We start from the raw sequence: 24,163 nt of genomic DNA, 5'->3' as shown, positions 1-24,163 counted from the left end.
CCAGTTGGAATACCACGTTAAGGTGTGGCACAAGTCAAACACATATACATACATACCACTGTCCTCTCTCATCAGCGTCTCTTCCACTTTGTCTCCAGGGTGTCGGCACAACCCCCCCCCTTTGTGTGAGATAGGTAGACTGAAGGGAACAAGAGCAACGTGTCGTAAATGCTTCTGCAGCTGACAACCGGTTCGATGAGAGTCTCAATCTTGTGGGGAAAATACTGTAGCTGCAGGAAGAGTCAGTGCTTTGGTGCAATGTGCCTCAGAGTTTCATAAATGTTTTTTAACATATAAAACACCATTTCACATACTCCCAAGTATACACATCACAATGCACAACTGTGATGTTACATGATTTAAGCTGACATCTACACAGTTTTAACCGCTTCAACCAAAGTGTATTTTGCCCCATTGCTGTAGTTGAATGCATTTTAGAGGCCTGACAATGAAGTAAGTAGTTTTGTCGCTCAGGTAATTATGAACGAGAAAGACATCCAGTAGAGCACATATCTCCAGCAAGGCCCAACAGATCCCTTAAATTCAAACAAGCTAAATATGCATGATTTCCCCCCATGATTTTACCTCCATACTGCTCCTGTGGTGTCATCCAAGCTTCCGCAAGCCCCGATATTCAAATTTGATTTGATCATTTACACCATGTTTTTAATCTAAAAGTCCTATGATATCCATGTGTGAATGTGGCTCCAGAGGAGGATCACAGAGGACATTTAGGCTAAAAAACATGGTGTAAAAGACACTGTTTCAAGATGAATTAGAAAATCGTGTCTTACGGACACTTGGATGACACCACAGGAGCAGAATTTTATGTTTTTTCTGTTGTTTTTATACATTTGAAGAATCAGTCTCCATTTACTTAAATTGCATTTGTTTTGGCTGCAACACTGTTGTGTGTTTAGTGGACTCGAACACCCACCCTCCATCTACATCGTGAACTACCACTTTAAGCTCCACTACAGACTCCGCCCCCCCGACGGCCCTCCTCTGGCAGACGCCGGAGCAGCGCAGCCAGCGAACCAGACAGTCGAGCAGCGGACGTCGGGAGCGTATGACGCGGGGCAGCTAAACTCCAGGCTCACTTCGCCCAAAACACAGCCGCGGTTAGCTAACGATGAGTCGGTCGGAGACGCTGGATCGGATGGAGCTGTGTGGAAGCCTCCTGACGTGGGTACGTGATGAAGTGCCGGGGTTATTTACCCCCCCCTCCCCTGACAGGCTGGCGGCTCTCCGGCGCCGGCGCCGCTAGCTAGCCCCCGGAGCTAACGCTAGCTGGGCGAGCTAACGGGGCAGACCGGGGGGAGACGACGGGCGGACGCTGGTTACGTATGCAGGCCAGCTGTTTAGCTGCTTTAGCTGCTGATGTGTTGTTCGCCAGCAAACCGCCCTCATCTGTCAGGGGGTAGCTACAGGCTAGCTAGCTCCTTAGCTCCTTTTGCCAGCTCAACTTTCCCACTGCTCGGTCGTTTGTTTTTTTTAGTCCCAGGGGCGAAACGACAGAGACGCCGGCCGTGTTTCAGCTCGTGTGTTACCGCTTGTTTTTTCATCTGGATCGGAGATATAACGTCACAGCGCGGCGTCTGCTTTGAGTCTGAATTCCTGTCATTGTTGTCTCGTGTATCACTCTCCTCGCTTCGCCTTCCCTCCTCCGGATCCACATCAGCAAGTAGCTCACTGGGTGTTTTTCTTCATCTGTAGCCTCACGTCGGATATCTCCTGTCAAAGCTTGAAAACAGCGATTGAGCGGAATAAAGGCATCAGATTAACGGATCATGTGCTGCTACCTTGTGGTGCGTGTTTACATTGTTGAGACGCAGCTCTGTGACAAGAGCCGGGACAGTGATGATCAGAATGTGTGTTTGCAGAGTAGCATCAATAATGTCACCGAGATGTTTTGGTTGTGACTGTCGAGCAACATGGAACCTACAGCATAGATGGGAAAAAGCCATTGGGCATATGAGAGCCAAGTATAGACACCCATCTGTGACTGGTCGGGCTGAAATGACACTAGCTGGTTCTTGGATGTGTTTACTACACACAACCTGCATAAATGTCAGTAGTGTACAGTGATAACATGAATGTGGTGTTGGTCATAGTGGAGCTTCGTTAAGGTAAACTTACCTTGGTCCCTGCACAGTCATGTGTTACCTCATATATACTGGAAATTAAAATGTGAATGTCCTTCTGTGAAACTGGGAGTTTTAGAGCTCGTGTGTAGAGCATAGACATAAAAAACAAGTATTTAATGTACATTGCGGAAACGATGAAATCAAGTTTTTGTTTGGGGACTCTTTGTTGGAATAGAATATAGGCATATTTAAAATTAGAAGGACACACAGAGAGGATATACCTCCACCAAGTCCTGACAGTCCCTTGATTACCATTTAAATACACTAGATCCGGATTTTTATTTGCATCTGATTCATATATTCCAGTCCCCTAAACAGGCTTGATGTGTTTCATCAAGATCCATGAATAATTCTCGGAGAAATCAATGAAAATGTAGACAAACAAACTATCCCGCGAAATTTGATGGGTTGTTTCCGTAACTGCGCCGCATCCCTGCACCAAATATTGTGGCAATGTGTCCTGTAGTTTTTGTGTATTCCTGATCACAATTACACAGACAGATTGGCAGACAAAAACATAACATCTGCCAACCTTAAAAAATAATGGTTCTGGTACAAGCTGTGTTCAGCAACTTGGTAACTTTCGTGGGTGCACAGTCACTGTCACCTCCACCTCTGGTTGTTGTTGCTTGGTTTATGTACGACAACTCAGAATGGCCTCGCTACAAGTTCCTAGTAATGATGTGGCAGGAAAACATTCCTTACATACCTGTTAACTGTGAGGTCGCAACAGTCACAGTGTCACTTTATCCTGTACTAGTTGCAGAATCGCCTTTACTGTAAGATATTTGTGTCTCACACTCCCTGATGTGAATAATTGGGAACCCATGACAGCAATAGTTTCACACGCAGAGCAGCAGGAAAGCAGAGGCTTCTGCAGCACTTTTTTGTTCATGCTTTTTCCACAGCTCAACTCTTTTCCCAACTGAATCCACAAACCTGTAGTTTTCCTTTTCAAAACGGAACACATGAATTTCTAGTAATTCATATTACACCACAGATATTAGGGATTGCTTTCTATTTGTGTTGCCCTTTGTGTGTTGTCATAGGTAATTGTGTAATTTGCACCAATTATTTTGCCATTAAGACTAAATGTTATCATGGTAATCGCACCTTGTAATGAAACGCTCTTATCTTTCCTTTTAGCTCATTGCCATAGATGATGTGATCAAAGAAGACTGATTGTAATCTGGCAAGACCACGGAACACAAGCAAATCTTAAACTAAACTAGAACCTCAAAATGCCTCAGGTGCTTTGTTGTCAGATTAATTGGTTTTCAATATTGTGTTGCAGCTCACACACATTTAAAAGTTAAATACGCCTCAAGCTAAAAATTATATGAAAACACATCTGCTGATAGATGTGCTGGCCTGGATGCATGAAACCATTGTAGTTTGGATGTGTAGTAAAGGCATCAGGAGGTGGAGGATTTTATATTGTGATCGATCTCGAAGACGTCGATGATCTACTTTATTAGCAAATCTTAAGAGATTGTGATATTTTTATGTTTCGATAGATGCAGTGGTGGTTGTTGACCTTGTTTCGCTCTGTGATCAGTGCTCTAAGGCTCAGCGATTGATACGATCATAATAAGCTGATTAGGAGGTGACGCCGGTGACGCAGGACATGGTTTAGCCCAGAGATATCTGAGATATTCTATAAACTTTAAACTGCTCTAGATGTGTGGTACAACCAGCTGTGAGTGACAGCTTTAATAGCAGATTTGCTTATTATTTGCCAACTACCAAAAAGGTTTAAATGACAAACGTCAGATTAAAACTAATAAAAACTAAATGAGGATAATAAATTCTCAGCGTACAACTCACGTGTGTCACCAGTAATTCCTATGAAGCCAGCACAAACAGGCTTCATTCACTGACACTGACAACCCTGCACAATGTCCTGAACAGCATAAAGCCACTCACCTGCAGCGATCCCCTGTGCTTTTCCAGAGACATCACATGGGGGGGCATATGTCTCGGTTAAAGGCTTTGTAGTTCAGTGGTATGCGCGCTACAGTTTTGTTGATGTATCAACGCAGTCAAGCGTACGGGGCTCATGTGGCCACGAGAATGTATTGATGCTTGGGAACAATGGTTTAGTGGGTAAATACAGCTACAGAGCCCTGTGAAGACAGAATGTGGACCTAAAGTCGCCAGTGGATTTAAGGTGACACCATAACTCAGCAGCAAAAATAGGTCTTGATGAAGAGTCCGGCCTGACCTCAAGCGTGAGGCATTACAAATCACATTCTCCCAAATGCTTTATAGCAGTGTGTGGATACCAGCTGTTGACTGGCTGTCATGTTCCTGTCAAGGCCTCTGGTGGCTGTGTGTTGACTTTTTCTGATGGGCTGGCTCCTCCTTTATTTTCTTTCCTTCGTGTTTCCTGCTAAAGGAAGTGACGCAGATCGTTGCTGCAGTGGAGAGCCATCATCAAGTTCAGAACAATAGGTGTGGATGAAACCAATTTCTACCACGGTGCTTTCTTTATTCAATTCTTTTCAACAAAGTGCCCCTGCTGCTTAAATGTTTATTATGCTGTTGTTTCTCATCTGTGTTTCAACAAATTGATGCTGCACTTTTGACAGCAACAGTACAAACGGTAGTCACCTGCATTGTGTTCGTTCGGTATCCAGACAGAGGACATCAGAATCTAGCCCATACTAAAAGATAACGTCGCATCACAGTAAAGGACTTTTGTAACTGAACTGATGGAGTGAGCACTGCGTGGGTAATTGAAGTGGGTAAGGTTTTTTCTCAGTCTACCACTGGTAATGACTGTTATGTAATGGTGGGTATTGTTTTGGGCCTTTTGTGTGTTGGCTCTGGGCCGGTGACTTGCTTCAGCCGCGAGCTGCTGGACTGATTCTCAAGAGGAGCCGCTACCTCTCTGGTACTTGGCTGCCCAGAAACACCAGAAAGTGTAGAAATAGGAATAATAATACAGATGTAGGAAGGTTGTCTTGGTTGTTGGGTCGTTTATTTGAAAGCTGTCATACACACAATCATGCAGCAGCAATTTAGGAAACTTAAGTAAATCAGTCAGTTCAGATTTTACTCAAGATTAGAAATTCAATTCAAGAGGCCTTTTAAATAGTCGAGCAAGTTTAAACCAGTGACCAAATCAAATCTTCAAACTGCTTATTCATGCCCACTAGTTATACCCCAAGAGACTGACCCTATTATTAGCCCCCTGGAGGTCATGTAATGGTCATTGCAGCATTTTGAAAATATGGCGACAATGTTTTCAAGCTTACACTTAAAGAGGAGACATTACACATAATGTTCACTAGTGAATCGAGGGTAAAACAACCCATGTTATGGTTAGTGCCGTGTCAAGGTTCTTCTACTAATATCCGTCTTTGTCTTTGCTAATATATGATGATGCAATGTTCTTATTTGCTTTTCATAGGTTAACAAAATCCTGCTCAATATTCCAGACTTGTAAAGTCGAGTTGAATTAATGAAGCACAGTGAATTTATTCAGTTGTTATACTTGTTTAAACTTATTTGAAAAAGGTACATCAGTCAAGTCAGTAGCTGGAGAGGGTTTTGTTCCTGCATCATGTTTATTTAAAGAAAATAGTGTAAACACAGCCAGTATTTCCTCAGCCGGGGATTTAGATTCCAATGGATAAAGTGACACATCCTTGCTTACCCAACACTTTTAGCTGCTCTTCAATGAGCTCTGTGTCATATTGGAGCCATGTCATGAAACGTGAGACGGGCATGACGACGACCTGCAGGCAGAATTTCAATCTTCTCTTGTCATTTTCTTCTTGTCCCTTCTCCAACATTCCTTCAGTTTCCCCTCCTCTTTTGGCACGCTGACTGAGAGGAATAGTGACTTCTGTCTGGACAACAGACGTTTAGCCCTGAGGAAGCGTGGAGAAGAGTGGCAGAACGGGAACAAAGACAGGCCAAGTGTAATAACTGGAAAGAAAGACAAAGTGGATGTGCTTCAGTCTTGTTTGGTCCAAACATTATGTAATATATTTAAAGCAGCGCTCGCCCCTCTCTCAGTACCATCACTGAAGTACCATTGAGCAAGTAACCCCCAAACCCTCTGGTGCTGCTTAGTGGCCAACAGGGAACGACTGGGGTTATCCAGGGCAGCTTGTCGGAGTGACTGTGTGTAGAGATAGTGTCATACTTTGTTCATATGCAAGTCTTCTCGGCTCTGACATAAACTTCATTATCAGCGGGTGCATGCGAGGCTGTGTGCGGACTCTCAGCTCCCCTCCAACGTGGCCACTGCAATACAAAGACGCCAACTGTGCATGTGCACTAGTCCACAGACTCCAAGCGGACTAGAGAGCTTTATAATAAGAACAATTATATGTTCCTGGTATCCGCAGATTTTTGTGTGCATCCACAAGAGTATAATTAAGTCCTCATTTGTGAGAGTGGTAGGGTGTTTGGGGAAAGAAGGCGTCACAGCTTTTCAGTAAAGTCTTTGTTGAATGTTTTGAGCGGATTACGTTGAAGGTCAACATAATAATCTGATAAACAATATGTGTGTGTTTCTCTTTATTGTTTAGATCCAGACTTTCGGAGTGGAGGCTCCATGTAAGACGGTTGAAGACTTGACGAGTGGCATCGTCATGGCCCAAGCTCTACAGAAAATGTAAGTTTACATATTCTGTGAAAGTGTATGTGGCAAATGTAATGTATCTGGTCAGTTGTATTTTTATAAAAGCCCTTTTTTAGCCATGTGTTTTGACATGTCTGTGCAAACTGAGATATATTTTAAAACAAAATATTTTAATGTTTATTTACACTTATGAGCAAACATACTGAAATTTTCAGTAGGACTGTGACCTCATCGCTGCTGGCATTTTTTCTCATTCAAATTCCTTAAAGAAGATGGCCCTCTTATCAAACTAGATTTTATATTTCTATTTACAAAAGTAAACTAAAGAAAACCTAATGTTTCGCTTTTTCTTTTGTCTTCATCATTTAGAGATATAGTGTATTTCAGTGACGCTTGGATTGGTAGAATCAAGCCAGAGGTCGGGGACAACTGGAGGTTAAAGGTAAGGATCAGACATCATTTGGTCTTATGTCAAAGGTTGCATAGTTTTAGATAAATATTTATATATTTATAATATTTGTCAGTCTCAGTTGGTGTTCCTAGTATTGGTATTTTTAATATTTTGGGTAAACGTCTACATAAGTATTCTCTTTTTCCAGATCAGCAATCTAAAGAAAATTTTGAAAGGCATCCTCGACTATAACCAGGAGGTAAGAATCATCAACCGTATTCGTTTTGAAATAAAAATGCCTAATATTACGACTCAATAGCCCTTTGTATACAGTGATGTTATGAGTGCCTTCTCCACACTTAATCCCTTTAGCACAATACAGGCCATGATAATCCAAATTTCATTGATGGCATATTTACAACATTATTATTAAAACATAATAACGTGTTTTCCTCCCCTTCAAGATCCTAGGCCAGCACATTAATGACTTCACACTACCAGATATTAACCTCATCGGAGAACACTCTGACGCAGCAGAACTTGGGAGGATGATGCAACTCATACTGGGCTGTGCTGTCAACTGTGAGCAGAAACAAGGTGCGTATTCCACATTGTGTTTGTCTGTCTTTTATCTCACGAAACTTGAATTTATCTCATAACTGTGTCTCTTTTTCTCTAGAATACATCCAGACCATAATGATGATGGAGGAGTCAGTGCAGCACGTTGTCATGACAGCCATCCAAGAGGTTAGACTATCAAGCTCGTTAGAGCTGGATTAAATAGTGTTTGCAATTGATAGTTGATAAATGAGAACACAGTGGGGTTAGTCAGATTTCTTTTTTTAATCTCAGCAGGGTTGTGGGTGTAATTGAATTGACACATCTGCAGAATACAGCTGTTAATCCTGTACAAGAGCAGGGTTGACAAACCAGGCAATTTCTTCCATCCTTTAACCTCTTGTTGTGTGTTTCCTGTAGCTGATGAGTAAAGAGACTCCGGTGACGGGAGGAAATGAATCATACGTGGATCTAGACAGACAGGTACGGAGCCTTTATTGAACCCTGCAGGGTTTCATTACAATTCAATTCTCTTTTTTAACAGTGACATCAAAGGGATCTCAAGTTTCAAGAAGAAATACACTCATAATTTAAACTCTTAAGTTTTCTTTATACTTGCTGAAATACAAACTTAACTTCAAACCTCTGCTATTCTGCATTTATTCCTGTGTACAAACTGTGACTGTTTTTGTTTGTTGTTTTATTTGTATGACCCCAGATCCAGTATGTGAGCTTTAAATCAATGGAAATTAAATTAGTTTTTACAAATTTGTGATTTCTTTCGGTTCTCAGCTGAAAAAAACGGCTGAGGAGCTGAACGATGCTTTGTCTACGAAGGAAGAGATCGCCCAGAGGTGTCGTGAGCTTGACATGCAGGTTAGTTTCACACAGTTGTAATCCTCCATGTTATTTGAACGCTGGTTTATACAACAGACATAAGTCATATGTCTGAATGACACTAATAAAAAGTGAGTGTGTGTGGATAATTGGACATTAAGATGGATAACATTATTTGTGGCTGGTTATTATGTGGTGCTGAAACTAATATCCCAGTTAAATCATAGATATTAATCAAATAACAGCATTGTTTGAAGCATTTATATCATCTGCTGTAGCCAAAGGCACAATTTCAACTTCTGATTATCAGGCATTAAATATTATTTGTGAACAATGATCTTCTCCTCATTAAAATGATATTTGACACAGTTGATCTTTATCGACATAGAGTAAATTGGTGAAGGAGAGATAAAGTAGAACAAACCACAAAGGTCAAACATCCCTATACAGGTCTGTGGACCTTTTATAAAAAATATGAGGGAATAAAGTAATCTGATAATTCTAATTTCAAATGAATTGATCTCAACACGATAAATGTGTTTGTTTGTTGTTTTTTAAGATCCAAATCAAAGGATGTGGGTGTAAACATAACCTCATTGCATGGGGTAACATTTGTTTGCGGTTGCGTTCTTAATAGTTTTTTAGGTTGAATACATTCACTATCTAATTGTGTTATGCTTTGTATTTCTCTAAAAGCAGCTCCCTTTTTCTGTATGAATTTAATTAAACGGCATGAACCTTAACTGATAAATTGTGGCAAATGAAGAGATGATATATTCATCATCTAATCATAATGGACATTATTTTGAATTAATTTTCTGCTACTTCAGAAAAATGGAGCTGTAAATTAAATAACCTGCTCTCTTGTTGTGTTAAATCACTTTCCTCTTACTTCCTGACTATTTTCAATACTGTGTGCCTTGCTTTAAAGGCCCACCATGTCCAAGAGGAGCGTGATAGACTGAGGTTAGAGTTTAATGAGCTAGAAGAGAGGGTAAATCCAAACTTTCTTCTTTCTGTCTCTTCCTTCCATCCATGGTGTGTGGTGTGTCTAATAGTCCTGGAATCTTTTTCTCAGTCTGCTTGCACCAGCATCCCTTTTGGCCCCTTTGGAACCAAGATCTCCCCTTGTCCTAATTATGTGTGCATGTGTGTGTGTACACGTTTATGCACAAGTGTTTGTGCACACGTATACACACGGTCCTCTCGTCGCACACCAGCCACAACTCCAGTCTTGTGTGGGTGTGTCAGATGTCGCCCCTTCAACGACAGCATCCTGCCTCTTTACCCTGTCGTGTTCCATGTACTGTCCCACAGCAACAGTAGGCAGCAGGAGGTTTTTGGACCAATAGGAAGGAGTCATTAAATAGTAGAGCTGTTGGTTGGATATATGACACATATTGACAGATTGTATGTTATTAATATGTTACATTACTGATAAGGATTTTCGACTTTTGGACATGTGCACATCGAGAACCAAGTTTGTTCCACTGATTTTTCACACTGGTGCAAGTTCTCACAGGACGCTTCCACATAACAGTGTGACTGACCAAATCAAATGGCTTACATTCCACACATAGGAGTGTCAAAACAAAAAACAATCAGCTATCAAATATATTTAAAAACTTCTACAGGTTCAGTTTCTTTAGTGTAAAATATGTTACACAAGAAAACACATTGAACTTTGAACAAAACACAAGTCAATACAGTGAAACCCAAAGTACTCTACACTGGTGTCACAAGACGTTAGATATGATCCCTCTCACTTCCTCACTTACAAAGTTGCTATGTAATTTGTGGATAACACTCATACCAGATCAAGCTCAAGGTTACAACCTCATAGAGCAAGTCAAGTTTGTTTTAATAGTCCTGATATTCTGAAGGGTTTATTGATTTAGGTTTTAATATATCCAACAACAACCAGGGATTAGAAATGGTGGAAATAGCAGTGAAAATAACCAGCTTCTGCTTTGCTTTGTGTGGAGTTTGATTCCCTGTCTATCACAATGACGAGACAACATCAAACCATATGTAGCCCTACTTGCTATGTTGGTGTGTCTGGTGTGTCTGGTTTGCTTCCTCACTGCGGTTGATGCTGCAGTGATTGTGATTAACCTGTTTAAAGAAAATGTTGACAGATGCAATTTGAAAGCTTTAGTCTCACTCCCTTCTAACTCGTTTCCCCTTTTTCTGCCTCTCTTCTATCCTTTTAACAACCCTTTCATTTATCATTCCATCTTCCCCTTTGCATTTTCCTCTATTTCCACTTTCCTCTTATCCAATTCCCTTCTTCTCCCTATTCATCTAATCTTGTATCTCACCACTGGACCGTCTCCTTCTGCCCTTTCTGCTCCTTTTCTTATTCTTTTTCCTACGTGCTTCCATTCTTTCCCCTTCTCTTCACCCCCCCCTTTTCCCCAGGTGGCAGCGCTGCAAGAGGAGAAGAGCAGTTTACTCGCAGAAAACCAGGTCCTGATGGAGAGACTCAACCAGTCGGACTCCATAGAGGATATCAACAGCCCAGCTGGACGCAGACACCTCCAGCTGCAGACACAACTCGAGCAACTACAGGAAGAAACGTTCAGGTGCGGAGTTGGAAGGAGATTTTGTTACTTGAAAAGTGAGCGCTGGCTTTACTGAATTTGAAGGATGATTATTGTTATTAATTCATTTTAGGTTGGAGGCAGCGAAAGACGACTACCGGATCCGGTGTGAGGAGCTTGAGAAAGAACTGTTGGATGTAAAGTCACAGAACGAAGAGCTTGTGTCACTGGCTGATGAAGCCCAGTCTCTAAAGGATGAGATGGATGTTCTTCGGTAAGTTGGAAAATGTAATGTAAGCATTCATTGTGTTACAGTCAGAAAAAAAACAGGAGATGACAAAAGCCAAATATTTCATTTTGGAACCACTATCCTGTTATATCAGATATGTGTTGTTTCAGGCATGTTGCTACACAAACAGAGCTTTAGTAAAGCTTTCCGCTTTATGTAACCTCACAAAATGAAACCGCTCATTGTTTCCCCCCCTCTAGGCATTCATCAGACAAAGTGTCCAAACTGGAGGGGACAGTGGAACACTACAAGAAGAAACTGGAGGACATGGGACTTCTGAGGAGACAGGTACACGATCACACACAGACCGACGTACAGCGCATAAATATCCATATAAACCAGCACAGTTGATGCTTATATTTCCGTGGCTGTTTTTCAGAATAAGCTGATGGAGGAGAAGAATACAGTGTTAATGCAGACCAACGTCGGTTTGGAAGAAGAGCTGCGAAAGGCAAATGCCACCAAGGGCCAGCTGGAGACGTACAAGAGACAGGTACCCAATCAACAGCCATGTTGTGTACTCGCAAAAATCTTAATTTACATTACCCCTGACAGGAGCATGTAACCCATGGATAACATCTCATTTCCAACTGTTCTCACTCTGCGCAGGTGGTTGAACTTCAGAACAGACTGTCGGAAGAGTCTAAAAAGGCCGACAAGATGGAGTTCGAGTACAAACGTGTCAAAGAGAAAGTGGACTCCCTACAAAAAGAAAAAGATGTATGTTCGATTCACTTCCTTAATAAACAACTGAGTGAAACTGGAATGATCAAAAACAGTCTTCATGTGAAAAGCCCATAATATTCCACACAGTGTTCCAGTGGTTACCACTGTCACCTAAGAAGGTTCTGGATTCGTAGTCTGGTTCAGTTGTTGCTTTTCTGTGTGGAGTTTGCATGTTTTAATGTTCTTGGAGAAATTTTTAAGACAAAATATGTTCAGATATATTACCACCAGATCAATGTTTCTAACTTTGTGACTTTTTGTCTTTAAAATAAGACCAAAGGCTGTAAATTACCTTCAAATCCAGCAGTTTCATACAGTTGGACATATGGCACATTTCTCTTTCGCTCTCTGTATCATACCATCATACATATTTCTCTGTCTCCCTCTGAAGCGTATGCGGACGGAGAGAGACTCGCTGAAGGAGACGATTGAGGAGCTGCACTGTGTCCAGGCTCAGGAGGGACAGCTTACATCTAGTGAGGAAATGCAGCTGAACCTGAGTAGTTGAGCTTGTGTTGAGTAAGGTTTGCCCTGACATGTAATAACAACAACACTATCTGTTTACCCAGGTCTCTTCCCATTGGTCAGCAATGACGGCTCAGATTCGCTGGCTGCTGAGATCACCACCCCAGAGATTCGGTATGACTATAATTTATTTTAATTATACTTATTAGGTTAGTTAGGGAAAAGTAAATATTATATTTTACATAGGAATAAATATCAGCAGTAAATAATTTTGAGAACATGCATCTTAGAAATTCCGTATATGGTCACACAAAAGACATTTACTTCAGAACAGTTGTTTTTAAGATTTTAAAGTCCATATTGCAAGTTGCCTGTTAAAATCAGATCAGTTAGGATTAAGGAAGCAATTTGAAAAGTGCTTTATAACGACAGGTTGGCAGTTGGATCCCCCTCTGGGTCTTGCTTTGTGTTTGTGTTTACTGTCTGTCTGCTGTGCTACAGACAGAAGTCTCTTCCCCCTGCTGCTTTTTCTGCCAAATGAAGGTAGATGAGAGTTGGGCCCTAAAATGAGCCGTCTCTCTAGTGACTTATGTAATAGTTGTGTGTGAGTTACATCAGCCTCGCTGCCGCTCTCCAAGAGGGCTGGGTTTTCTTCAGGTCGCAGAAAGTGCCTGGATTTTAGTTCAGCGTTTGCAAACCTAGAACAATGTGGATTTCCTTTGAAATCCTAATCTTACAAAAGCTGCTTATGGAACAAATGTTGTACTTGAGTTAAATCAATCCAAACTATTTGTTAGCCTTTAGTGGCAGAGTAGTGGAAAGCTGTAGTTTCTTGAGATGTCATATCCAGGAAGGATTCAAATAACAAAGAAAGATGTTTTTAGCTTCAGCAAAGTTTCATGTGAGATATCGAGATACAAACTACATAACCTGCTCATTTGTTGGTCATCAGTTCAAGTGAGTGTATGTGAAAAGCTGGAGCAGCCTTTTAAAAGCAACATCTGGGATTGATTATTTCTGGTTTTCTCTGAAATGAACACAGCCAGATGAACAGCTGGAAACACACAGTTATTCTCTGTCTGCTGCAGTGCAGGAATCAGACGTCCACCGGAGAAATCCAGTCAAGTTTATGTAATATATTTTATCGAATAAGCTTCGCTGGAACCTTTACTCAGCTCTGCCTCCCTTCTCCCTCAGTCTAACACTGACTAGCCACCGCCTGCGAGTGCATACACATTTAGCCGGTTCTTCAGTTTGGAAAGGAGTCAGCAGCCACACCCTAAAGAAAGACTTGAGTAACAGACTGTTCTGACTCAGTGCTATCAAAATTCTTATTCTTATTTTAAGGTGCAGACTAGATGTGTCAATGGGCAAGTAAAGTGGTTGCCCAATCAATCAATTAATTTTGCCAAGTACAGACATGATTTGCCTTCTTACCAAATATTAACTGATGCTCACTCAAATATGTTTGTATCATAATATGTGTAGGTTTCACAAGATTTTGCTTTTACAGTTTAAAACCATTTGTCTTGATTCATTTTGATATGATACCAGAATTATTTATTTAAGAGATATTGCTGATTAAAGGTGTTTGATAACCATTATTATTTCAATCAAAGGTGATCGGGAATCCATGTTATTTGTCAGGAATGAATTCTGTGTTTTTCTTATTACAGGGAACATTTGATTCGTCTTCAGCATGAGAACAAGATGCTGAAGTTGGCCCAGGAGGGATCAGACAACGAGAAGATCACTCTGCTGCAGAGTCTACTGGAGGATGCAAACAGAAGAAAAAATGAACTGGAGACGGAGAACAGGTCGGCAAAGACGAGCAGAGGAACGTGCAGATTAACAGCCAAAGAAAAGATATATATATAAAAGAGAAATATCTGTTGCTTTTTCATGTGGTTTTGACTGTGGTGAGATTATTTCCTTGTTTTAGAACCTAGATCGATCTCCATGAAGATCTCCTTTCTTTATACTGGAACATCAATTTGACCTTTGAGTCAGAAGCCTGCCTCTATGATTTGTATCTACCACTGCATAGCTTCGCTGCTTCCTTTCTTCAAGCTATGTAGTCTGACTGGTCTTTTGTGCTTCATCAAGGTTAATCAATCAGCGCTTGATGGAGGAACAGGGTCAGGTGGAGGAGCTGCAAAAGTCTCTTCAGGAACAGGGCTCCCAAGCAGATGATGTAAGTTATACAAAAATGTGTTATTTATTGTGTGTTTGTGCACATTACTGATAATATAAAGAAAATGAAATTCCTTTCATACCACAGCTGTTAAGTATAGATAGTCAGCAAGACTGCAGTACACTGCTCCTCCTGAAGGGTCAAGGTTCTTTAGGTACTTTATCTTAGGTTCCTTACACACTCACAATTATTTATCTGGCCAGTGCATAGAAAAAAACACCTTTTGATTTCCCTTTGTTATTACTAACTTATTAACATTAACCATTTCTAACACCTATTGTATCCATGTTTTTTTTTGTGTGTGTTTGCTTTTATCTAAATTCTATGTTGTATCATTAGATAATCATTATTTCTCTTGAGATATACAGAAGCCTTGTGTCATCTGACTGGCTTGAAGTTTACAAACTAAAATCCTCACATATCAATTACATTAATTAATTTTTGTTCATATTAACCTTATGTCTAATCTGTGCTCCTAAACACAAAAGGGAAAACGGCGTTCTTCTCTGTTCCTTGTCTCCCCTGAACCAGTTTCTAGTAGGAAACAACTGGTATTTAGGACGAGGAGGTTTGGACCCAACAAGGCTTTTGTGTGAGAGAGAGCTTGCATGTGTGTCAATTACGATCACTATGCGCCTTTACTACCTAATCAACATTAATCAAAAACATTGTGTGGTCTTTGTTGGGGTTTCCGGTTCCTTTTCTGTCAGTTTGTGTAGATTAGGCCTCCGATCAGTTTTTCTTAACTTCCTTCCTCTTCGCTGAAGATGAACAGAACAGTAATACTTTCAGTATTTAACAGATGGAGTCAAGTTTAAAGAAGTAAGAGCACAGTAAGCACAGTGTTGATGTGTTATTGCAATCCAAAAGGAAGACCTGGTGCTGTGGCCTTTTTTAAACTATCAAAAATCATTTTTGGTCACTGCGTAAATGCACTTGCTTTAGATCAATACAATCAAGCGTTTCTGAAGAATGGTCTAAAGTGCATTGAGCTGGAAAACAGGAGAAACAAAACTAGGCAAAAGAACCTAAAGCAAGTACACTGGAATAAAACCGTCCACATTCGACAGGGCTGGGACTCTTGCCATTCAGTTAAATACTTATGTTTTTTTTTCCAAATAATGCTCCCTCTGTCAGACAATAGTAAGTATATGTGTTTGATATCAGACAAGTTCCTTCTGTTAAACTTTGCTCTTTCATGATCTTAGTTTGTATTGAACCAAATGTGTCACAACTCAGAATGTAATAAATCTGCACTATTTTTCAGAGGATATTCTCTGCAAATAATATTTCAAATTTGATGGCTGAAAGTCCAGCAATAATCATTAGATTTTTAACCTTATATTCAGCCTTTCACTGACTTTCTGTGCGTTTGTTGCCCTGAGTTGCTGCACACAGGGAAAGGTCATTTTCTCATAGCTAACTATCAGTAGTCTGCAGGTACAGTATCTTTTCCTGATAGAAATAGAGACGTCTTTGATTAGTCCTTAGTAACTTGACACTTGTAGATTTTTCCTCCTCCTCTTTGTTCCTTGATGCTGTTGTCTTCTAGTTTAGAGTCTGAGTGGAAACTTCTCTCCAGTACTCTTTAGATTTCAACTTTCACTTGATTGTTGTACATTTCACCACATGAACAGTTGACACAGGATCAAAAAGCAAAAAAAGAATTCTAAAACTCATCTAATCCTGAATATTCTTTGTGATTATCGTAGAAAATCAAGTTATCACCCACACATTACTGACTGTCTTTCTGCTTTGCTGCTCTATTGATTCCCCTTTTGAAATTGCAGATCTTTGTATGTATAAGATATCCAGAATCCATTATGATGATCATTTCCAAATATAATTGACTCTACATTTCCCTCTGTTGGACGCCTTGGGAAATGCTCAAGATCAACTCCTCTTCATTCTAGATCAGACAGACGTGCTTAACTTATCAGAACTATGTTGTTGGTGTTTATTTTATATACATGTGTGGGACTTGTGTTCCATCATGAAGTGGAACTGAACAATCTCAGGGACTAGTATCACACACCAATGTGGCTGCAGGTATACAAATTAAAGCAACAGACAGAGTTTGCTGCAGGTCCTGCATTGATCCAACAGAGCGGCTCTTGAAAGGATTCTGGTTTGTTGAAGGACTAATATATGATTAATGTTATTTTCATTTTGTCTTTTTCAGTCTTCCATTCTGAAAAAGAAATATGAGGAGCACATGTAAGTGAATTCACACACGAGGAGCTGTCTTTGTACTTGAAATATAAATGAGATATTGGATGAAAAAGAATTTATAAACATATGTGCGTTATTCTTTCCATCAGGGAGAAAGTACGAGAGCTGAACAATGAGTTATTGAAGAAAAACACCTTCATCGATGAAATGGAGCCTAAATACAACGCCAGCAGTGAGTTTGTGCCCCTGTTATATTTGGACCGTGTGAAGTCAGTTTGCTTTCTTCCTCTCTTGCTGTCTATTCCTGTTTTTGAATCAGAAATTACATAATACCTGATGTTGCAACACATATATGACTCAGTCTGAAGCCATTAAATGTATTTTTCAATTCAAACGGAAATGCATAGAAAAGAGCACAGGATGGGTTGAGTCAAACACGTGTGTTGGTCCCTCTCAGGTCAGCGAGTGGATGATCTGGAAGAGGCCTTGAAAAAGAAAGATGAAGACATGAAGCAGATGGAGGAGAGATATAAGAAATACCTGGAAAAAGCCAAGAGTGTGAGTATATTTTTATTGCCATAGGATCAACAGTAATATCTTTTGTATTCTGCACTGTAACCAGTGATATTTGCTGTGGGTGATTGTGATTGTGATTGAATGTTTCCCCTCCAGGTGATCCGGACCCTGGACCCCAAACAAAACCAGGGTTCGGGTCCAGAGGTCCAGGCCCTGAAGAACCAGCTGCAGGAGAAGGAGAGGATGTTACACTCACTGGAGGTAATTCGTTAGCTTAGGCTGAGATGATCGTGTACAGGACTCAGCAGCTTGTAGATCAATGTTAACAGGTCAACTCATAGATGATCACTCACAGGAGAAAAGTAAACATGTAAAGAAAACACAGAATATCTTTTCTTATGTATTTTTGTGTCTTTATTTTTCCTCCAAACAGAAGGAGATGGACAAGACAAAGAGCCAGAGAGATTACGAGGAGAAACTGATTGTTTCAGCCTGGTACAATATGGTAAGAAGGACTTTACGCAGCCAGAAGCTGTGACACCAGTTACGTGTCCTTTTATTTGTGACACACGCTCATGTAGAGCTGGGATTTGAGGACAAGGAGACTATTAATACAGTCACAAAAATCATTAAAATGTCAATTTAAAGCAGTGAAGACGTTATCATAGATATTTTTAAAGTAACTGTCCTGAAAATGATTGCAATGTCAGCTCTAACATTGAAAGAAAGAACATTTTACACTACTTTTATGTTACATGATGAATTGCATGTTCTTTATATCCTTACACTCTAAATGTCTCTGATTCACAGGAAAACGTCTTTTCTGGCATATATTCAAAATATGAACTAATTTGGCATGTTCACCACTAGAGGGCGGCATAGACTGTTGTATAAGTTCAGTAGCCACTGTTTGCTCTGTCCCATGTTTGATCAATAGCTGGTGTTAATGTTCATGAGTTTTTAAATTGGCTCTAATATAGTGTTTAAGCCAGTTCTCTTTCTCATGCATCACAGTCAGTGGACTGATTACAGCTAATTCTCTGGTTACTGTGTTGGAACAACTCGTACTGTGCTATTGAGTCTATATATATACTTCACACTGATAGTGACCCATTAGTGAAACTTCCTCTGACCTTCCCCTGCATCTTTCCTCAGGGCATGACTATTCAGAAGAAGGCGGCTGAGGACCGACTTGCCAACACCGGCTCCGGTCAGTCCTTCCTGGCCCGGCAGAGACAAGCCACCAGCTCTCGCCGCTCTTATCCCGGCCACGTCCAGCCAGCTACCACAAGGTAGAAAGGCAACGGGGGCAGAAACAATACCGAGACAAACTACCTTTCAGATCCGCTGAACTTCGCTGAGGCACACTATCTCCGTTCAGTTCTAACGGAAGTTCTTGTTTTCCTCCTTTCTGTCTATTGATTGTCTTCTTTCCCTTCTTGATCAGATCCATGAGGTAGAGATCCCGGGAACTACCCAAAACTTGCACCTCTTTTTTCCCTGACTAAGCATATTTTACTCCACTGATGCCAGGCTTCTACCTTTTTCAACCCCTGGCATATTCAATAGGGTCTGACTAATCGCCTCAAACCCCCCCTCTTTCTCCCTTTCAACCACTGACCTTCTTCAACCTGTACTCTGTGGCAAGCCTTTGCCAGGGGTGGGAGGAGTTGCATCTCCTCTGTCATTTCTGTTTGGAGGAACCGCTCTACCTGTTCATGCAGTATTTATGCACATCTCTACCTGTGATAACGTTTGAGGCTCATCTTGTTTTTGAGTTGGCAGATTTTCTGTTCCGTGTTATCTGTGTTTTAACTCTTGTGATGTAGCTTTAAGAAAGCTAACAGCAAATATCAGTTACACGTGTCCATGTTTCATTTGCTTTGTTTCAGAAGGTTGCTCTTTTGTTTTATCATCGTGTTACAGAGCAACAAATGCACGGAGGCATAGGAAGATGTGTGGTTATCACATGCAAATGTTTAATTTGATTTTAACATTTTCTGATTTGATTTCTAATGAGACTACGTGGTTTGAAAAACAAAACGCAGGTTGTCTTGTCACAGACGTAATTGTGAAAGGATTATTTTTCTCCCAAGGGGAAAAGAAGGAAAGTTGTTTCAGAAAGTTCAATCCAGAGCTCAGTAGAGATCAGTGTGTTAACTGTGTTTACTGCTTTTCATTGTGTGAGGAGCCGATGTCGAGCAAAGTGAGAAATGCTTCCGTTCACATGTTTTTATCATTACCAGCATTTACCAGGTTGTCTCAGACAACACCTTGTGTGCCATAGTTTATTATCCTCAACAAACAGTCGGCTTCCCCTCGTACATAGGAAGACATGTGTTCAAAGGAAAATCTCGTCTTGAGGTTAAACAGATTGTGAATTTCAGATCCTCGTACTGTCCGGTTGAAACAGGATTTAGATTATAAATCTCCCTTGATGCCAATAAGTCACCAAAGAGAAGGTGCTTGAACCATATTGCACAGCAGAGCTACTTTCCATATCATCTTAGAATCATGGTTATAGTAGAAAAGGTTTTTCATGGTGTGGGGCGCTGCAGAAATCATAGGTTTTTGACCTTATCGTCTAAAGCTCTTCATCTGTGTTTTCTACGTGTATTGAGCTGATTTGTCTTCCCAAATTATTTGTATGCGTTTCGTTTTCTTCAGTTTTGATTCCATAGCTTGTTCAAAAAGACGTCAACACACTAATTCGCTAGCTGTGAATTTTCAGGACATTTTCCTGCTGCGTTGTCACATGAGACTCAGACACTCTCCTGACATTTTATCAGGGGGCTGGTAAGTTCAGCTGAAAGTCCGGAGCAACTGACTCAGACGTTCTCACCTACAGCCCCTCTGGAAAATTCCAGGAAAATGTCCAGTTCATGTCTGAAAACGTGTGTTGTACCCGCTCCCACCCTTTAACTTGTCTGTTGTTATTAACGTGACGGACCTGCTGAGGCATTGACTCAAGCTGCTGTCTTCTGACTGTCATGTCTCTCTCTCTCCTCCTTTAACAGCAATGTCACTGCATGACCGCTGCACCAATGACCTGGCCAAGCGAGCGCCGTGTGGCCGAGCTGTAGGCAGAGGCTCTCGATGCATGAACTACCCGCCCGCCTGCCATTTGCATGACTTTGCATTGACTCCAGCCTGCAAATAACCAGCACAGCAGCATGAGCACTAACAAACCCCCCCTCTGCAGTGTCATGCGTTGTAACCTTCAACACGAGCCAGAGGAGGGATGTGGTTGGAAAACAGAAAACCCTCACCCTCCTTCCCCAGTTCAACGTTTTCCACCCTTCCGGCTCCTTCGCTCCTCTTGTTCCCCTGCTCTTTGTTATCCTCTCCATCTCCCCCCCTCTCTACTTGCTCTTCATGAAACGTGTCTGCTTGCGCTTCCACACCACATCAAGTCTGTTACTATCCAACCAACAGTATGTTACAGCCGCCGAGTACAGGGTGCGGAGGACAGTCTGTGAATGACCCATTTGCTTTGATAGGCCTTCTCTGTGGTGCTTGTGAGACTTGAGCTGCTTCAGGATACCTCAGTGACATTTCTCCACATATCTGTTTTTGATTTACATGGTCGGAGGACTGTTGGCTCCAGTGAGAAACAGTCGAGAGGTGTAGCCTACAGATGAGTCTGCAAAACAAAAAAGAAACCAGCTTTCCCCCTTTTCAAGTGTGGATCTTCTGCAGTGGTTCTGCCTGGTTCTCCTCATCACGCTGCCAGATCGTAGAAGTGCTTTTACCACAAGTATTATGGGAGTACAACAAGTTGTGGACTAAAGGAGAGCTCACGGGGCATTAGTGGTTTGCCCTCGAGGCCTTTTGGACAGTTTGCAGTCGGAGCATAGGATGGAAAAATGAGTTTTTAAATGATTAACATTGTTACAGATCTGCTTGTGTATATAGAAAAGCCCCCATTAAGCCCACTTGGAATCTTTTTTTTTTAGCTGTTATTTAATGCCAGTGTAACATCTGTTACTCCATAAAATACAGGTTTTAATACACATAGATGCATCACTGCTGACTACTGGGTTGTTCGTTACTCGTCTTGTAGGATGTAAGTGCATTTTGTCTCACTTTGAATGCACTTTACATTGAAAACTAAATTCTAATATGATAGAAAAAATAAAGGACATGCAACTGTACGTTAGCTCACGTAGGCTAATGTGGAGGACGTTCATTGAGTTGGATTGAAAGGGCTTAGCGGTTAGAAGGCGTCGCAGAGGGAAAACAATTGCGTCAGTTTCAAAATCAAAGTTTTGGCATTAATTCTCAATGGAGGATAATCACTGCTTAAACATGCGGCGGTGACCACAAAGCAAAAATACTCGATTTATCACTAGACACAAATATTAATATCACTAACACTGACACTTAATTTGGTGCAGCTGTAAATCATACTGTACATTTTGTGTAGCTTTTAAATAAAAAAAAATTACCGGTCTTATTTAAATTTTATATTCAGAGCGTGTGTTGATAAAAGTGTTGGAAAGACTCAAACCCCTGGACCTGAGGATATGTGCATATTACAGGTATAAGTGCATATATATATATATATATCGAACGCTCCGATTTAGTGCCTTTTTTGTAAAATAAGAAATGAAAAAAGACTTTGTGGTCTTCTTAGGACAACGGGCGTGTTGCCTTTTAAAGACCAGTGTTATTGTGTTGTTTTGAAAAGAGTTAAAAAAAGAAATGTCTTGAGATCGGCTTAAATCTCACCCGCATGATAAACGTCTTGTATTGTTTAGATTAAGTAGGTTTAATGAGGGCTTTCTCTGTTTTTAACCTCTTTTACTCCTAATTGTCTTATTCTGTAACCTGATTAATTCATTCTGTGCATTTTTATCTCAATTGCTTATTTATTCTTTTTGCTGCGTGTACAGCAAAGGTTGTTCAATTTGTTTTCTGTTCGTAGTATTAATATCTCACCGCTTATACTGTTACAGTGGATTTCCATGCGACATCAAAACACTATTAAATACTTGTCTTATGCAACGGAGGGAGGAGAAGACTTGTACTAGCTCAGCATTTTGTCTCCATCTAATAAAAAAAATTACACAAAGGCGTCATCTCTGATCGACCGGAGGAAAAAACTGGTTATTTTCACCTCCGGCCGTTTCTGGGAGAGAGGTTTCCTAGAAAATACGGTGCTCTCGAAGAAACTTGTTTGAAAATGAATGTTTCCTCATCAACAAAACAAGCACATTCAACATTTTTCATCCACTGAAGTGTTAGTGAACTTACTGTGACCCTATAACAATTACCAGTGTTTTCACAAAGACCCGGGGTCTTGTTTGTGGGGAGAAGTGTTTCTTAAGTGTTACGGATGCATGTGTTACTGCGTTAAATCAAAGAGTCTTGATTAAAACATCAGATTTCATATCAAATAAATTACTATCCCAGAAGTGTTTTCAGTATAAATTGATATGCAAAAATGGAAGTGTTTTTCTTGCAATGTCTCCTCGTCTCTGATTGTGTCTGTGTTTTGTAAACCACGCTGCAGTTTGAGCTGTAATATGATGTTATATTACATCCTGACCGTCCATCCCCATTGGTTTGTTATGAAATCTGTATATAATGGAACACATGTACTGTTTGGTCGTATCAGGGATGGTGGGGAAACATTTTGTTTTGTTATTTAATATCTCACACAGATTGTGTTACACCCCCCCCCCCCTGTTATTTCCCTTTAAATCAGCCACTGTCTGTGTTGCTTTTGTCTCTTGTGTATATTATTAATAATATTACCCTGATGCAAATAATGAGATAGAGGGTAGACAAGAAAGTTACTGTCCTATAACCAGAGAAATGTTAAAAACCCATTTTTGAGACCTTATTAATGCCACATTTCTTCGCACAGAATGTGAATTTAAGCTGTAACTTAAAAATCCATCTTCATTAGTCACATGTCAGAGCAGGACGAGGATTGCAGTTTCCAAAACCTATAATGTTTAAAGTCATAAAAAGGAGTAACCAGTATTTTCCAGTGTTATTTGACTGCTAACTGAACTGTGGGCCAGTCAAAAAGTCTGTAACAGAAACAACACGAGGCTGTTAACAGGTCAGAGTCTCATCCAGACGGTTGCAGTGTTTGCTTTTTTTTTTTTTTTTCTCATGTTTTCTTTACCGACGTAGCAAATAACCTTCCATTTGCCAAGTTTTATATCGCTCTTATACAAACACACGTGTACATACTTTATGTGACAGTGGTAGAGGAAGTGTCAGGCTGAAAATAACTCGTGTCTTGGTTGATGGATTTCATTCAGCATCTGTCCCACGAGGACCAATCGATGTGCTTCCCTACGCTGCCAAACTTGGAAATGACATTGTAAATAAAGCTTGTATAAAACAGGCCGCGCGTCTGCTTTTCATTCAACACGATGACCAATATATATATAAAAGAGTTTTCTCATGATATCAGTTTCCACCCGGAGTTGGTTCTTGTGTCTGGTTTCAAGGATACACACACAAACTGGGATTGAATCAACCCATGACCTCAGCCCACTGCCTCGGGGGGGTAAATCCATTACTGGTTCACCAAAACAAATTGAGTTACAGCAGCTCCAACTGAGATTGTGATGACAATAATAGCAAATAACTGAGCGGAACACTCAATCTGCTTTAGCAAAAAGATTCGGCCCATTTTTTTCGCATTTCTACAATAGTGCCAGTGTTTTCAAATGTTTGCATTAATCCACGTTGCCTCAATTTCTCTA

The 24,163-nt window shown here is 40.7% G+C and overlaps 1 protein-coding gene across 6 annotated transcripts; it reads left to right on the top strand.

Annotated features, from left to right (window-relative positions):
• Positions 1 to 1,019: 1,019 nt before the first annotated feature.
• hook3 (hook microtubule-tethering protein 3) lies at positions 1,020 to 23,799 on the top strand. 6 transcript variants are annotated; one of them, XM_035184285.2, is made up of 26 exons: positions 1,020 to 1,189; positions 6,692 to 6,777; positions 7,114 to 7,186; positions 7,344 to 7,394; positions 7,600 to 7,732; positions 7,815 to 7,882; positions 8,114 to 8,176; positions 8,486 to 8,569; positions 9,462 to 9,524; positions 10,952 to 11,115; positions 11,207 to 11,347; positions 11,563 to 11,650; positions 11,742 to 11,855; positions 11,972 to 12,082; positions 12,480 to 12,564; positions 12,658 to 12,727; positions 14,230 to 14,370; positions 14,660 to 14,747; positions 15,885 to 15,890; positions 16,930 to 16,964; positions 17,069 to 17,151; positions 17,377 to 17,477; positions 17,592 to 17,696; positions 17,869 to 17,940; positions 18,591 to 18,727; positions 20,453 to 23,799. In XM_035184285.2, exons 1-26 carry the CDS (start codon positions 1,133 to 1,135, stop codon positions 20,466 to 20,468), a joined length of 2,235 nt encoding a protein of 744 aa, XP_035040176.1. In that variant the 5' UTR covers positions 1,020 to 1,132; the 3' UTR covers positions 20,469 to 23,799. The 6 variants fall into 6 exon arrangements, 5 of the variants coding, with proteins under 5 accessions (XP_035040176.1, XP_035040177.1, XP_035040179.1 ...); XM_035184286.2 differs by having other exon boundaries at positions 18,883 to 23,799; XM_035184288.2 differs by lacking the exon at positions 9,462 to 9,524.
• The last annotated feature ends 364 nt before the right edge of the window (positions 23,800 to 24,163 follow it).

This window comes from Hippoglossus stenolepis, chromosome 18, assembly GCF_022539355.2.
Source record: "Hippoglossus stenolepis isolate QCI-W04-F060 chromosome 18, HSTE1.2, whole genome shotgun sequence".
NCBI lineage: Eukaryota > Metazoa > Chordata > Actinopteri > Pleuronectiformes > Pleuronectidae > Hippoglossus > Hippoglossus stenolepis.
Note: the sequence above shows the minus strand (reverse complement) of the source record. Positions and strands in the feature narration are given on the sequence as shown.